The following is a 14619-nucleotide window of genomic DNA, read 5'->3' as shown; positions in this document are numbered from 1 at the left end:
TTATAGTTTCTGATGGCCTTATCACACTTCCTGCTCTGCCCCATGGCTCTTGTGTTGTTCCCGTGTGAACTTGTATGGTTTGTCGACAGGACATTGTGTAACATGTCCAGCATTGGCTTAGGGCTGAATACATTTGTTGTCAGAATCAGATTCATAAGATTACTACCACTGTTTATAGAAAGTGAGCGACCCCTAAACTCTCACTCTCTCTCTCTCTCTTGTGTTGTACCTGTCTCTCCCCCTTTATCTCGCCCTCCCCTTCGCTCCTTCTCTCACCTTCCCCCATTTATCCTCTCCCCCTCTTCTCTATCTCCTTATCCCTCTCTCCCTTCTCTTAACTGCCTGCCTTCTCCCACTCTGGTTGTGTCTCTCTGTCTCTCCCTCCCCCCTCGGTCTCGCTCTGGTTCTGCTGGCTCTCCCCCTCCCTCTCTCCCTCCCCCTCTCTCTCCCTCCCCCCCCCCCCCCCCCCCCCTCTCTGGTTTTGTACCTGAATCTATATCCGGCCGTTCTTGACGTCTCCGATGGCGCCCCACACATCAAACAGGAAGACATCCGGGAAGGCAAAGTCCCCCAGGACCGAGTCCAGGGCCTCGGCAAAGTCGTCAGGGTTTTTCTTGTCCTTCCCCGCCTCCACGATTGTGGTCGCTGGAGAGAAGGAGGAAGATGATGAAGATGATGACAAAGGCGACACATGTAAGGGTGCATTCGTGACTTGAGGCAAGATCAACGAGGACAAGAATACTGAAGTTCTGCATGTTCTCCTGCCCCTGTAACTCAAATCTAGGACCATTGTTTTAATAAGATTTAGACCAAAGTAAAGGGTGTAAATACTTTATATCCAAGCCTTAAATGTAAGACCTATTTATGGTTGTATTCATATTTTCAAATGTCTCAGTCTAGCCAGATTCCTTTTTTTAACTCTTAATAAAGGACAAAGGAATACACTGACTTCCCTTCCAGAGGATGTTTTGCATCACATATTAAACTGATGTGAACTGCCTCTAAACGCACAACAAGTCCAAAGATAGCCTGTATGTGTGTGTGTGTGTCTGTGTGTGTGTGTGTGTGTGTGTGCCCGCACCCCCCCCCCCCCCCCCCCCCCCCCCCGATCTCCTCATCCAATATGTGGACTAAACATCCATTAAGCTCTCTGTGTACAAAGGACCCTATTCCTCCGAGCCCTGGGAAATATAGCTGTTACTAGATGACATCAGAGGAATGCAACCTTGCAATTCGTAAAGAAATGTATAAACAGTGTCTCTGTTAGACATCAGACTATTCCTTATAGGGCATGTCCTGTTCTCCCTTGACTCCACAAGTACCGCTGAATAGAGTGGGGAAAGTAGTGGTTCACTTTCCGGAACACCGCTGCATGCCTAAATTTGATTCCAAAGGTTCAAAATGTTTGTTTGTCTACAAGAGGATGGATCCACTAAGGGGAGGGACGGCTGATGGAACTTTTAAATTTAAGCTGCAGATAAAAGCCTTTGTGTCTTGATTCAGATTTCACTTGAAAGCATGCTTAGATTGTGACTCAAAAGGTTCAAGATGTTTGTTTGTTTACAGGAGGGTAGTTAAACTAGGAGGTGGGACAGCTGATAAGAGTTTTTACTTAAAGCGGCACATCATAGTATTTGCGGTTTGGTACGGGTTTCACTTGAAAGCACTTAAACTTTAACGTAAAAAAATTCCAGTTAAACGTGTGTGGAGAAATCTACAAACGTTTTATTGAAAGCAGGAGTCGGCAAGGCAATCCGAGGAGAGACTAATGTCATTAATGTTATCAGTACATCACACAGAGGACATCATGAGATGCCAAGAGGGCTGAAAAAAAATGCTTTGATGGGGAACAATTGGGTTGAAATGCTTTCTGCTGGCTCAATGACGTATGCTTAGGTACTTAGCAGTAGGTCGCTTTCCAAAAACTACCAAAAAAGTTTTTATGAAAGGTGCAACATAGATAGTAACTATTATTATTATAATTATTGTATATATTTTTGTTTACTTGTATTATTACCCATAATCTAGTTATTAATTTGATAGTAGTAGTTGTAGTAATAGTTATATTATAGTAGTAGCAGCAGCTGTAGTAGTAGTAGTAGTAGTAGTAGTAGTAGTAGTAATGGTAGTACTAGTATCTTACCCAGTTCCAGATCTCTGATGCCCATGTAGCTTTCGAGCAGGTCATCCACCTTCTTCGTGGCCTGCTCCTCAAACTCATTGGGCTGGCAGAGGAAACACTTAACGTTATATTTATATATACTTCTTGATTTAAAGCCATAGCATCATTAGAGTCAAAACGTATCAGAGACTTGAACCACAGGAGCCTGAGCTTGTGGTTTATACTTAGTGTGTTATTGTGAAGATATGCTTGTTTATTGTATTATAAACAGATTACTCTTGGCAAAATATGACATCTACAAACAGTGCATAGCGATGTGTCTGTGTCTTAACTTTCTTTGCTCTGGTCTGTGTTTGTGTGTACTTGTTTGTGGTTGTCAGTGTGTTAGATTGAGTGTCTTGGATTAGCCTTAGGGCAGGTGGGGGTGAAGGGTTGTATACAAATGTGTGAGTGTGTTTTATTGTATCTGTGTGAGCAAACTCGCACACATATAATCAAACACACTGATGCATATATGTACACGCACACACATCCAACGCGTAAACACACTCATACATACACACACACAATAAACATGCACACATATATTTGTATGTCTGGTATATGTGTGTGTGTGTGTGTGTGTGTGTGTGTGTGTGTGTGTGTGTGTGTACGTGCGTGTGTGATCACCGTTTCCTGGACGGTAGCGGAGCCTTTGGAACGTAGACGCAGTGTCTCTTTTCCATTCACCATCTTCCCCTCGCTGGACTTTGGTGCCCTGGTCCTCATTCCGATCATATCTGGACCGCACATGCACACAAACACACACGCTTTAATTCGCAGATGGACATTAAGACAACAAGTTTGTTTTCAGACAGTTTGTTTTTTAAAGGGGAAGTCCAAGGCCATTATACCATTAACATTCATTACCACAAATTTACTTTTTATGTCCAATTTTGTGAAGAGTGAAGGAAACAATAAAATAATAATGTGTTTTTTGTATTTAACTAACTTATTAAGCTCAAACACATGATGTGCCTATAACTATGTGGCATTGAACTATTCCATAGTAGAACAAGGCTTTTCTCTCGCCGCTCTGTGCCAACCGGAGCCGGCGGCCATCTTGTCCCCAGGGCTGCTGCTAGGGGAAATAAAAAAAAAAAAAGAAAAAGCGTGTGTCTGGTCCGAGGAATTAACAAATACATATGATGTTCGATTTGTTATCCTTGTTTTCCGCCAAGTGTGTCTTGGCCTTAAGGCAGGGTCTGTTGGACCAGCCAATGTGTCTCCTGATGTTTAGTATTTACACGCTCGCGGTTCTGATCCTCTGCTTGTCTCTGGTACACTGCTTTTGTAATTAGCGTCATAAATCATATTGCGTGTGAAACCTAATCCATCATATTCAAACATCCAATTAGTGGGGGCCATGCAGTCACCGTTGCTAGGGGGAAGAGGCGGTGGTTGTTTTAATTATTAACCGGTCCTAATTTGCTTTCACAGACCAATAAGCGATTTGATTGACAGGTGTGTTCAGTGAAATAGGTTGTGCGTGTCAGCTAGGGTCACGCATGTGTCTGTGTATTGTCTAGTTATATAGATATCCTGTCCAGTGGTAAATTCACTTTCACAAGGAAACCTAATCATACACAACCTTCCTATTTGCTTTGTATTGTGCTGAAATATAAGGGCCAACCCTAATACAATGTATTTGACTATTCTGCACTATAGGGGGGTCTTGGGACTTTTGTTTCACCTCTTCTCAGACGATTGATACTTTAGAAATGGAGATGGGGTGATGGTTCACGTTACAGTGATCATTGAGGAAATCATCTTTTTAGATTTCTGGTGTTTAATTTAATCGTTGTCCTGGCTTGCATACGTGCAGCTTCAATGCTTTTTAGATTTGTGATTGTTCTGAGCGATATTGTATAGAACAGGAATCTACAGCCATGGGAATAATCAAGAGGCCCATCTAGGGCCCCAAGCCAACGTCTCTATTTTTTTTCCTCTGGATCCCGAACAGACCTGACGCGTCCTAACCTTACCCCGTACGGAATACGCTCCGAGGGGTACTGATTGGCCACAGGAAGTGACCTCACGTGTGGACTGCGTTTCCTGTCTGATAAGCCCGGGACTGGGATTAATGAACACGGGGAGGTACATGTTCTAAGTAAGGGACAACGTACAGCGAGCTGTTCATTATCGGGAAATCAAACCCGGCCAGGGGGCAACAGGACCCCGACGGGAAACGTAGGGGGTCTTGGATCATGCTGTGATAACAGGCTGCGGAATGCTGTGATTGACCAATCAGAATTGAGTATTCATCAAAGCCCTGTACTTAAATGCATCACACAATGGTTAGTTCTGACCCAAGCTATTTGATTGGACAAGAGGCATTCAATTAGTCTGACACTATCAGACTAATTTGCAAATGCATATTAGTGTGGAACATGGATTTTCAGGGGCGTAATTAACGGATGCAGAGCAAAAATGCCTCTGGACACAATTGGATAGAACCTATAACCAATCAGAGCAGCGAAACGTGTGACACATCAACTGCAGCCATCTTGGTTGTTTATCAAAATAAGGTGCTCCTCTTGGCGGTCTTCATATCAAACACACCTCTAATTAAATAAACCGTTGTGATTGGCCCGATCTGGGCCAGGTCTGCTGGAAATCTGTCCGAAAGAGAGAGGACCAGATGCATTTGCGAGAGCAAATAAAACATGAGCGCGCAGATTCATCTGGTGTCCAATCTAGCATTCCATTAGTGCTGATAGAGAGTATAAAAGAGACATGTTTGCAGACACTTATTTCACTGGCTGCACAACAATAGATAAACAAAGAATAAATAATAAACATTCAGATAAGTGTACATGATACAAAGTAGAGCTGGCCGGCGATAACGTGCAGACCTACACACTGTAGCATTCCAGTATGCAGGGAAAGGAGAAATAAAAAATTAGACTTCTGATAATAATAATCTCTTGACCCTTATTACTTTTAACTCATTCATGGTGCTTGTAGAGCTGTTGTATGAAAGCAATATCACAAGGTCAGGACGTCGGGCTGTGATTAGCTGTGGTTAGGTTACTCACAGCCACTCAAGTACCTACGCCTGGACTGTATCCCAGCCGTGATGGTATCCAGTATACCAACACTCCCTCCTGTGCGACATTGAATAAGGGGCTATGTGTGAGGGAATGCTCCCTCTCCAAGCAACAGAGGACAACATTAACTCTATTTTGCTCCCTCACTATATACAATGGCTTGACAGTTTCTAGCACAGAAGTGTGGAGCAAATGAAAGGTGTATGTGAGGAAGTACACACTTAATCGCACTTAATCACAGTGACTATGTGTGTTTGTTTGAGATTGTGTGTGTGTGTGTGTGTGTGTGTGTGTGTGTCCGTGCGTGCGTGCGTGCGTGCGTGCGTGCGTGCGTGCGTGTGTGTGTGTGTTTTAAATTATCCTTGCAAACTATGTTGGTAGAGTGTAGGTTTGGCTTCCCAGCCATTGTTCTGCAGTATATCTGACAACCATTGTTTAAACACACTATACTTCTCACATTTTCTCAGCAGTAGTGGTAAATTTCATCTTTATAATGACACAATTACATTAGGTTAGGTCATTATATTACTATATTAGTGTATGTTCATTTGAAAGAAGGAAATTGCGAACTTAAAATAACTCAACATGAGTTGAATGTGTGTCATGTGGCTAACACTTTGGCAAGACACTTTGAAACGGATGTGTCTGCACCTATAGTGTGTTTATAAGACAAGTCTCTGAACATACACAGACACCCCTACAGCATTATGCCTGGGATGAATTACAAGTGGGACAAATATAAACATTCATGACTTTTTTTAAATTAAATACATGCCGGAATCCCCTATGGTTACAAGCATTGTTCCAGTTAAATTAAAATAATGGCTAGAATTGTTTTTCTTTAGGCCTACATGGTTCGTTTTAAGTGAGAGAGCTGATACCACTTGTAAGTACAAACCCTGCAAAGGTTATTAGTAGGCCTACAGTTATTTTTACATTTACATTTAGATCTAGGCCATTCAGCAGACGCTTTTATCCAAAGCAACTGTACAATATGTACAATAAATGTACAATAAGTACATTTGTCAGTTGGAATTAAAACAACAGTATATTGCTCTCGGTACAATAGGAGTTGGGATTCAATTGTTTGGGTTGACTCAACTGAACGGGATGTAGTGATCGTATCTGGTCAAAGGAGGGCGCTACATCCAAAACGATGTTTCTACAAATTAAATGTGATCCGATTTTCAGTTAAAAAAGGTAAATCTGGAAAACTACATCGTTGGGGTTTCCCATGGGATTATGAGTTTATGATATATTTGATACGACGACATGGCCACTATATTTACAACGGCTCAGCGGACAGAGCAAGGCATCCCGCCTCTCTCCACCAGCTGCTTATTCCAGATGTGGACCAAGCACAAGCTGCTGCAGAAGTCGCGTTAAGCGTTTGCATGTGTGTGACGTCATCGTGCTCATTTGAATAATCCGGATGCTGTCGCTAGAGGACGCTAGAGAATCAGGCTGGACAATTCAGACCTTCTCTACTGGGCCTTCAGCTTGTTCATACAGACGTGCCTTTAATTATAGCCACCAGGTCACCTATATTTTACAAAATCTAAAATTAATAACACTGCTAGTGAGCGTAAAAAATATGTCCAAACTGTAAAAAAAAAGAAAATAAACTGGTGTGTGTGTGTGTAAAACTTAAATGAAGTGAGTACACAAATAATGATTTGTATTGAAATAAACTCCACTGCCACCCCGGTTGGTCGAGTCGTGTCTCCCATCAGGACTCACCGAAGGCCTTCTTGGGTTCCACCAGCCGCAGGGTGAACGGCACGCCCCGCGGCTGCTCCTTCAGCATCTTGGCCACCTCGTAGTGCCGACAGCCCACGATGCTCTGGTCGTTGATGGCTTCGATGTGGTCCCCGACGCAGACCGTCCTCAGCTGGTCTATGGTGCTGCCTTCCTTTATTCTCTGGAGGAAAGGTCAGTGCGGAGTGGTGTCAACGAGTAGCCCAAAGCCAGTCAGTCAGTCAGTCAGTCAGTCAGTCAGTCAGTCAGTCAGTCATTCTGTCTGTCTGTCTGTCTGTCTGTCTGTCTGTCTGTGTGTCTCTCTCTCTCTCTCTCTCTCTCTCTCTCTCTATATATATATATATCACCAAATTACTTATAAGACCTTGTTTAACTGTTTAACTTTTATGTTAAACAGTTAAAAAATGATTTATAATCATTGAGTAATACTCAGGTTGACCAAGCATAGGCCTGTCCTAGATATGAAACGCAACCTTTGAATACAAGGCCTAGGCATGTTTTAAACCATTAAAGTACTCTGGAAAAATGTAGACACAATTCGTGAAAATATCATTGCAATTAAGACGAATTCCTTAAAAGGTCTGTTCTGTTACACAAATCCAGCTGTTCTTACGTCCCGTTGTGACCCCTAACTGTTTTCTGATATCACCATCGTCATGGTTCCTTCATCCTCCACCTTGATGAAGGCGTAGCCGGCTCCATTGTCCGTGATGGTGAGGCCCAGGGCGTCTTCCGTCTTGGTCACCTCCACCTCCTTGGTCTCCCCCCGGACGTGGGCGAAGATGAAGTCCTCCAGGCCGATCTGCCCCCCCAGCAGCTTCTGCATGTCCACCTTGTGTGAGTTCAAGGTGCAGAACAAGATCTAAGGAGTAAGAAACCCAAAACAGAGCTTGAGTCGCTTTGAGAAGAAGGGGTCGTGGCTGGTAGAGATGATGGAGAGAGAAGCAAATTCATTCAAAGTGGACCAAGTTATATAGGGGCCATGCGACAAGGAATAAAAAACGTAGGAAATGTAATGATGCCATATGGCCCTGTATCCACTATACCCTGAATCCACTATTTAATTATGGAACAGAGCTTATACTCCTACGACCCTTACTGTGTAGAAGTCAGAAGTCCCATCTGTGTAGATGTGAGTCAGTTTTATAAATGTTGCATTCACTCAATTCACATGCGTCCACCACTTTGTTTAACACTAGAGGGCAGCATGGTTTCGGAAACCTGCACGGGTAGCAATAGTATTTTCTTGAGAAATTGAAAACGGATTAAGTCAGACTTGAAAATACATATAGGATTCGGTAATAACTTAAAATAGATGCCATTCTATCTCAGATGTTTGTTAGAGAGGAACTTGTGTTCCATCAAAATAGCATTGTTAAACTCAGTCAACATGGGCAGTGGAGTGTCACGGTTTGGATGTCTCAGTCAAAGATAATTAGCCTCCGCCCTATTATGTCAGATCCCAAAGGTATGCCACCGGGTGCCTACACAGACGTCCTTGAGGCAGACCTCACCACTGCTCAATTAAGGAACTGTATCTGAAATCTCTGTAAGCCTTTTCAGATAAAAGCATATAAAAAAGAAATAGTCAATACAGAGTAAAGTAAAAGTAAATGCAAATGTAGTAACACTTAACTGCATTTACATTTACTGTTGGTGGTATTTCACAACCAAAAGGAACACACACACACACACACACACACACACACACACACACACACACACACACACACACACACACACACACACACACACACACACACAGGTGATTCTCAACGAGGTTGTCAACGGAGTGATCTAATTGGTCTTTCATTGCCGTCTGACTGCAGTTCAAGGCCATGCTCTGTGACTGCCTGAATAAACGTCATTGGATGCCAGGAAAGTATGATCAAAAGATCCACGTCTTACCTTCCCCAATCAAGTATGTTCAATCAGGCTTCCCATAAACTCTCTGAGCCTGACTTCAGTCACTCACTGGATAAGCCTACTCAAAGGCGATAGATGGGGGTTAATGTTTCTCTATATTGTTAATGTAAACAGATTGACAATGCCTGCGTACATAGGTCGTCTGTGCTTGTATTTTTGATCGGTGCGAAATTATTCCCAGTTATTATCTGTTTGAAGAGATTGACAATCCGTGCTTGCATTTGTAATCCGTGTGAACGACAATCCATGTGAGGCCTAAACTCTTCATCTGTAGTCATACGGACATAAAAAAATACAGTTGGTCCACTGAACACAACTATTAATAGACACGTTGTTGTTCACATGGGGGGGGTGTTGCTTGCTTCGGTGGCTGCCCAGGCTGTGGGAAACCCTGACGTACATGATGTAAAACAGTTCATGGCAATACAACCACGAAAACAGTGAGGGTCAGCAGGGTATATCAGTGTATTGTATGCTGCATTTTTAAGCGCAGGGTCAAACGGGAACTGGGGCTCTGAGTGTGTCACCCTAAAAAAAACATACAATTGTCCCCGAAAAAAGGTCAGGCCCTTGTTCTGTATTTTGCGACTTGTAAATGGCTGTGAAATGAAAGTAACAGCTGAGCATCAGTTCCTGTACAGCCCCAGTGCCGTAACCGGGCCATTTTAAAGTTCAGGTAACCACATACCTCTTCCTACGAAGAAGACCTATGGTTCCCAGCCTGGGTCGTCATTGACCCAAAACAACATATTTTCATAATTGTATGCCTTGAGTACCCGACCAGCTCTGTTATAAACTATAAGACCATATCAGCCACCGATTCATTAATTTGTTCATCAGTAAGGGTTTATTTAATTTGTTTTGTATTTAATTTCACGGGGAATGGGTTAGCCTAGCGATTGTAATACTTGCACTTGGTTCTATGAACATCTTTACTGTACCGACAACGATATATTGTTTCACTTCTTATGACAAATGTACTTAATGTAACAAATGCACTTATTGTAAGTCGCTTTGGATAAAAGCGTCTGCTAAATGCCCTAAATGTAAATGTAAATGTAAATGTTTTAGCCGCATACTACATATATTATGTCAAAATGAGCTACTTGTGTTATGTAGGCCTTTTTGCTACAGTAGGCCTACTTATATAGCCATTGTTTCAATGGCCTATGTAAATAACAAACCCAGTCTCACAGAAATACGTGACACTTTCACGTCATTTAATCTATTCATTCGTGATCTGGGACACGAAATTTCAATTTTTTTCGTGCCAAAAAGCAATTTTTGTGAAATTGTGACAATTAACGTATATATTTAATGCAGGTGCGCTGTTCTGTAGGCAAACCGCGACGGAAAAAAAGGTAGCTGCTTCATCTCTTCTTTTTAGAATGAGTTTGAAATTTGTGCTTTAGCCACGAAAAAATTGAAATTACGTGTCCCAGATCACGAATGAATAGATGAAATGACGTGACGTGACAGTGTCACGTCACGTGTTTCCGTGAGACTGGGCTGAAATAACATAATATACTGTGATCTGTCTGTTACTTTGTTCAGCTCCTGATAACATAACTTGTTTGGTCGTGAAGGTGATTTCATACCATCTGGCATTGCAAAGTTCTCAAATTAATCATTCTAATTATATAGGGAAGTACTTGGCAGTGTCCTGTGTATAATTCTTTGATTTAACAAAAGGTTACGCATAGTGGGTCTAAAGGAAACTTGTTAAAAGCAGGTGTAAACAGCTTTGAATGTGTAGCTTCAGTCTCTGCGTGTGCTGATAAGCCGGTCAAGGTCACTTCCTATGGAATGTATGAAGACACATATCTCAGCCGTTCAATTCATTTGCCCCTTCGCGTGCGACTGCTTGTTTTGCACCGGCGTGTTAGACCGGCCTTGGCAGCGCCGCCGCCGATAAGCGTGCGATAAGTCCAATGTCAGCCTCTTATCTTAATGTGTATTACCTGAGGATACGACCATAGTGTACATTATCTCCTTCTGTATGTCATATTTTCCACCCTGCCCCTGACTCACTCTCTCTGTCCCTCCCCCTCTCTCTATGAACATATATAGACCATATACAGTGGGGCAAAAAAGTATTTAGTCAGCCTCCAATTGTGCAAGTTCTCCCACTTAAAAAGATGAGAGAGGCCTGTCATTTTCACCATAGGTATACCTCAGCTATGAGAGACAAAATGAAAAAAAAAAATCTAGAAAATCACATTGTCTGATTTTTAAAGAATTTATTTGCAAATTATGGTGGAAAATAAGTATTTGGTCAATAACAAAAGGTCATCTCAATACTTTGTTACATGCCCTTTGTTGGCAATGACAGAGGTCAAACGTTTTCTCTAAGTCTTTACAAGGTTTTCACACACTGCTGCTGGTATTTTGGCCCATTCCTCCATGCAGATCTCCTCTAGAGCAGTGATGTTTTTGGGCCTTCGCTGGGCCACACAGACTTTCAACTCCCTCCAAAGATTTTCTATGGGGTTGAGATCTGGAGACTGGCTAGGCCACTCCAGGACCTTGAAATGCTTCTTACGAAGCCACTCCTTCGTTGCCCGGGCGGTGTGTTTGGGGTCATTGTCATGCTGAAAGACCCAGCCACGTTTCATCTTCAGTGCCCTTGCTGATGGAAGGAGGTTTTGACTCAAAATCTCACGATACATGGCCCCATTCATTCTTTCCGTCATACGGATCAGACGTCCTGGTCCCTTGGCAGAAAAACAACCCCAAAGCATGATGTTTCCACCCCCATGCTTCACTGTAGGTATGGTGTTCTTTGGATGCAACTCAGCATTCTTTCTCCTCCAAACACGACGAGTTGAGTTTTTACCAAAAAGTTATATTTTGGTTTCATCTGACCATATGACATTCTCCCAATCCTGTTCTGGATCATCCAAATGCTCTCTAGCAAACTTCAAACGGGCCCAGACATGCACTGGCTTTAGCAGGGGGACACGTCTGGCACTGCAGGATTTGAGTCCCTGGCGGCGTAGTGTGTTAGTGATGGTAGCCTTTGTTACTTTGGTCCCAGCTCTCTGGAGGTCATTCACTAGGTCCCCCCGTGTGGTTCTGGGATTTTTGTTCACCGTTCTTGTGATCATTTTGACCCCACAGGGTGAGATCTTGCGTGGAGCCCCAGATCGAGGGAGATTATCAGTGGTCTTGTATGTATTCCATTTCCTAATAATTGCTCCCACAGTTGATTTCTTCACACCAAGCTGCTTACCTATTGCAGATTCAGACTTCCCAGCCTGGTGCAGGTCTACAATTGTGTTTCTGGTGTCCTTTGACAGCTCTTTGGTCTTGGTCATAGTGGAGTTTGGAGTGTGACTGTTTGAGGTTGTGGACAGGTGTCTTTTATACTGATAAGGAGTTCAAACAGGTGCCATTAATACAGGTAACAAGTGGAGGACAGAGGAGCCTCTTAAAGAAGAAGTTACAGGTCTGTGACAGCCAGAAATCTTGCTGGTTTGTAGGTGACCAAATACTTATTTTCCACCATAATTTGCAAATAAATTCTTAAAAAATCAGACAATGTGATTTTCTGGATTTTTTTTCATTTTGTCTCTCATAGCTGAGGTTTACCTATGATGAAAATTACAGGCCTCTCTCGTCTTTTTAAGTGGGAGAACTTGCACAATTGGTGACTGACTAAATACTTTTTTGCCCCACTGTATATATGCACACACCTTGATCACAAGCATCCAAGCTGCACATATACACTAGGTGTCTGATAAAAGAGTCATGTAGCTTGTGACCACACATTGTTACCAAATAATTCAAGAAATCCACTTTCCATTAAACTGAATCTGTTGAATGACCTGGCCGCACAGAGAATATCCAGAAAATCGAGTTCTGTTCCGTTTAGCTATGGCAGTAGTATTTAAATGAATGTATTCACACAATGACAAATTGTGTTTTGAAATCAAAGGGACCATAACAACATGTTCTGTTCAGATACACTGTCAAAGTGATTCTGTTAACTTGTTCATGCTAAGTTGTTCCAAAATAGATATAAAAAGTCAGATCTGTTTTTCCCTAATGTGACCAACACACACAGCATTATAAATTGGCCATTTTAATGCCTCAGCCATCCATCTTCATTTAAAATCTTCAGTGACACAATTAGTACAATATTCAACTCAACAGGCTGCGTTCAAAACCCTTAATACACTGCGCTTCACATGAAGGTTTCTTCCAATCTTATCAGTATGATTCCCTTTTATCTGCTGTATGTGCAGAGGTGGGAATTAACGAAAACTTTGTTACTGTAATTATGTATGGTTTTCAATCCTGTAGAAGTTATGGAATTTCAAGCAAAGAAGTTTCTAGAAAAACAGAGTTCCGCTGCTGAAATTTAAAACTGATTTGTTCATCGGCGCAAAGTACATTTTCATTTGATTGTTAATTTAATTTGAAGTTAGAATGGTTCAAACCCTAACAGTCTTTGAATTACATTAATATGATGTGCGGTTCAGTTAGCTTTGCACAGAAACAGCCTGTAGAATGTCAGAGGGATACTTCTTTACTTTTATACTTTGAATACATTTCAGAGCCTAAGTAAAGAAGTTGAATCAGTACTTCTACTTTTACAATAGTATTTTTATGAACAAGTATCTGTTCTTCTACTTGAGTGAAGAATGTGCACTTTTGCCACCGCTGTCTACTCCATCACCCGTCAAACTAAAGATCATTTTTCGTTTATTTATTTGCATTATTGATCCCGACAACGGATCAAATTAGTGCCGGCCCAGACAGCTGGTGGCGACGAGGTGTAACCCTCTTCAGCGAGCGCATCATGGAAACGCTGTCGGAAGAGCCGAAATGTAACACCTTCCCCCAGCACCAGACAAAACCCGACACAGACCTCGACTGACCACCGCGCTTACAGTGCTGATTACTACCGTATCATTTTCACCCTCAAACATACATTTAACCAAAACATTGACACGTACAAAACAAACAGCAAGCCGTTATTCTGGTTATTGGTTATCATATCTCAGCAGGGTTCAAAAAGGGTTTTGTTTTTGCTATCTGCCAAACCAGAAAAAGCCTACCTGCCAATTAAGCATTATAATATGTAACCCTGCAATGTTTTACCGGCCAGATGATCCGATCTATCCACCTTTGGCTTTCAGCTTAATTTTTACCTGGCCAGGAAGTGCGGTCAACCGTGAACAAAACAATAGCTCTCTCCTCAACCCGGGTGAACCCTTAGCTTGTGTAATACAAATTAAAATGGATGCATGGCCGACCGAGCGTCGGCCCTTACCTCAGAGGCGGAGATGTTGAACACCTCTGCGATTTTGGCGTACAGCTCCTTGACGTTGGTGAAGCCACTGATGCGTCCCGTGGGGCTACCGTGGGCCAGCTGGGTGTGGAACACGAGCCTGGGCCTGGGGTACTCCGCTGGGCCCGCCAGAGGTGGCGACGGAGGGGGCAGCGGGGGTGCCGTGGGTTCCGAGCCCTCCGGGTTAGGGCCGGTCGTCTGGCTTTGGGCCTTCGGTTCGTCATCTGGGGCCCCTGTCTCCGTAGCCGGAGCCGCCGCCGCCGCCGCCGCTGCGATCGCCACAGTCTCTTCCTCGGTCTGGGGGCTCTTGGCCTCGCCGTTCTCCATGGGCTCCGTTCTTGACCGTGGTCGTCCTCGTACTGGAGCCTGGGTCGGGTGCTTCTCTGGCCGGGGCACAGAGAAACTGTCCCTGCTGCTGTCGGGAGCAC

The 14619-nt window shown here is 43.1% G+C and overlaps 1 protein-coding gene across 1 annotated transcript; it reads right to left on the bottom strand.

Annotated features, from left to right (window-relative positions):
• Positions 1-493: 493 nt before the first annotated feature.
• Positions 494-14518, bottom strand: gipc3 (GIPC PDZ domain containing family, member 3; the record flags this gene model as incomplete). Its single annotated transcript, XM_079739485.1, has 6 exons — positions 494-645; positions 2144-2225; positions 2792-2901; positions 6952-7132; positions 7646-7831; positions 14174-14518. The coding sequence occupies 6 exons, from the start codon at positions 14516-14518 to the stop codon at positions 494-496; spliced, it is 1056 nt and encodes a 351-aa protein (XP_079595611.1).
• Positions 14519-14619: the final 101 nt, after the last annotated feature.

This window comes from Pollachius pollachius (genome assembly GCF_949987615.1).
Source record: "Pollachius pollachius genome assembly, chromosome: 7".
Classification (NCBI taxonomy): Eukaryota; Metazoa; Chordata; class Actinopteri; order Gadiformes; family Gadidae; genus Pollachius; species Pollachius pollachius.
The sequence above is the reverse complement of the archived record's forward strand: the minus strand, read 5'-3'. Positions and strand labels throughout refer to the sequence as shown.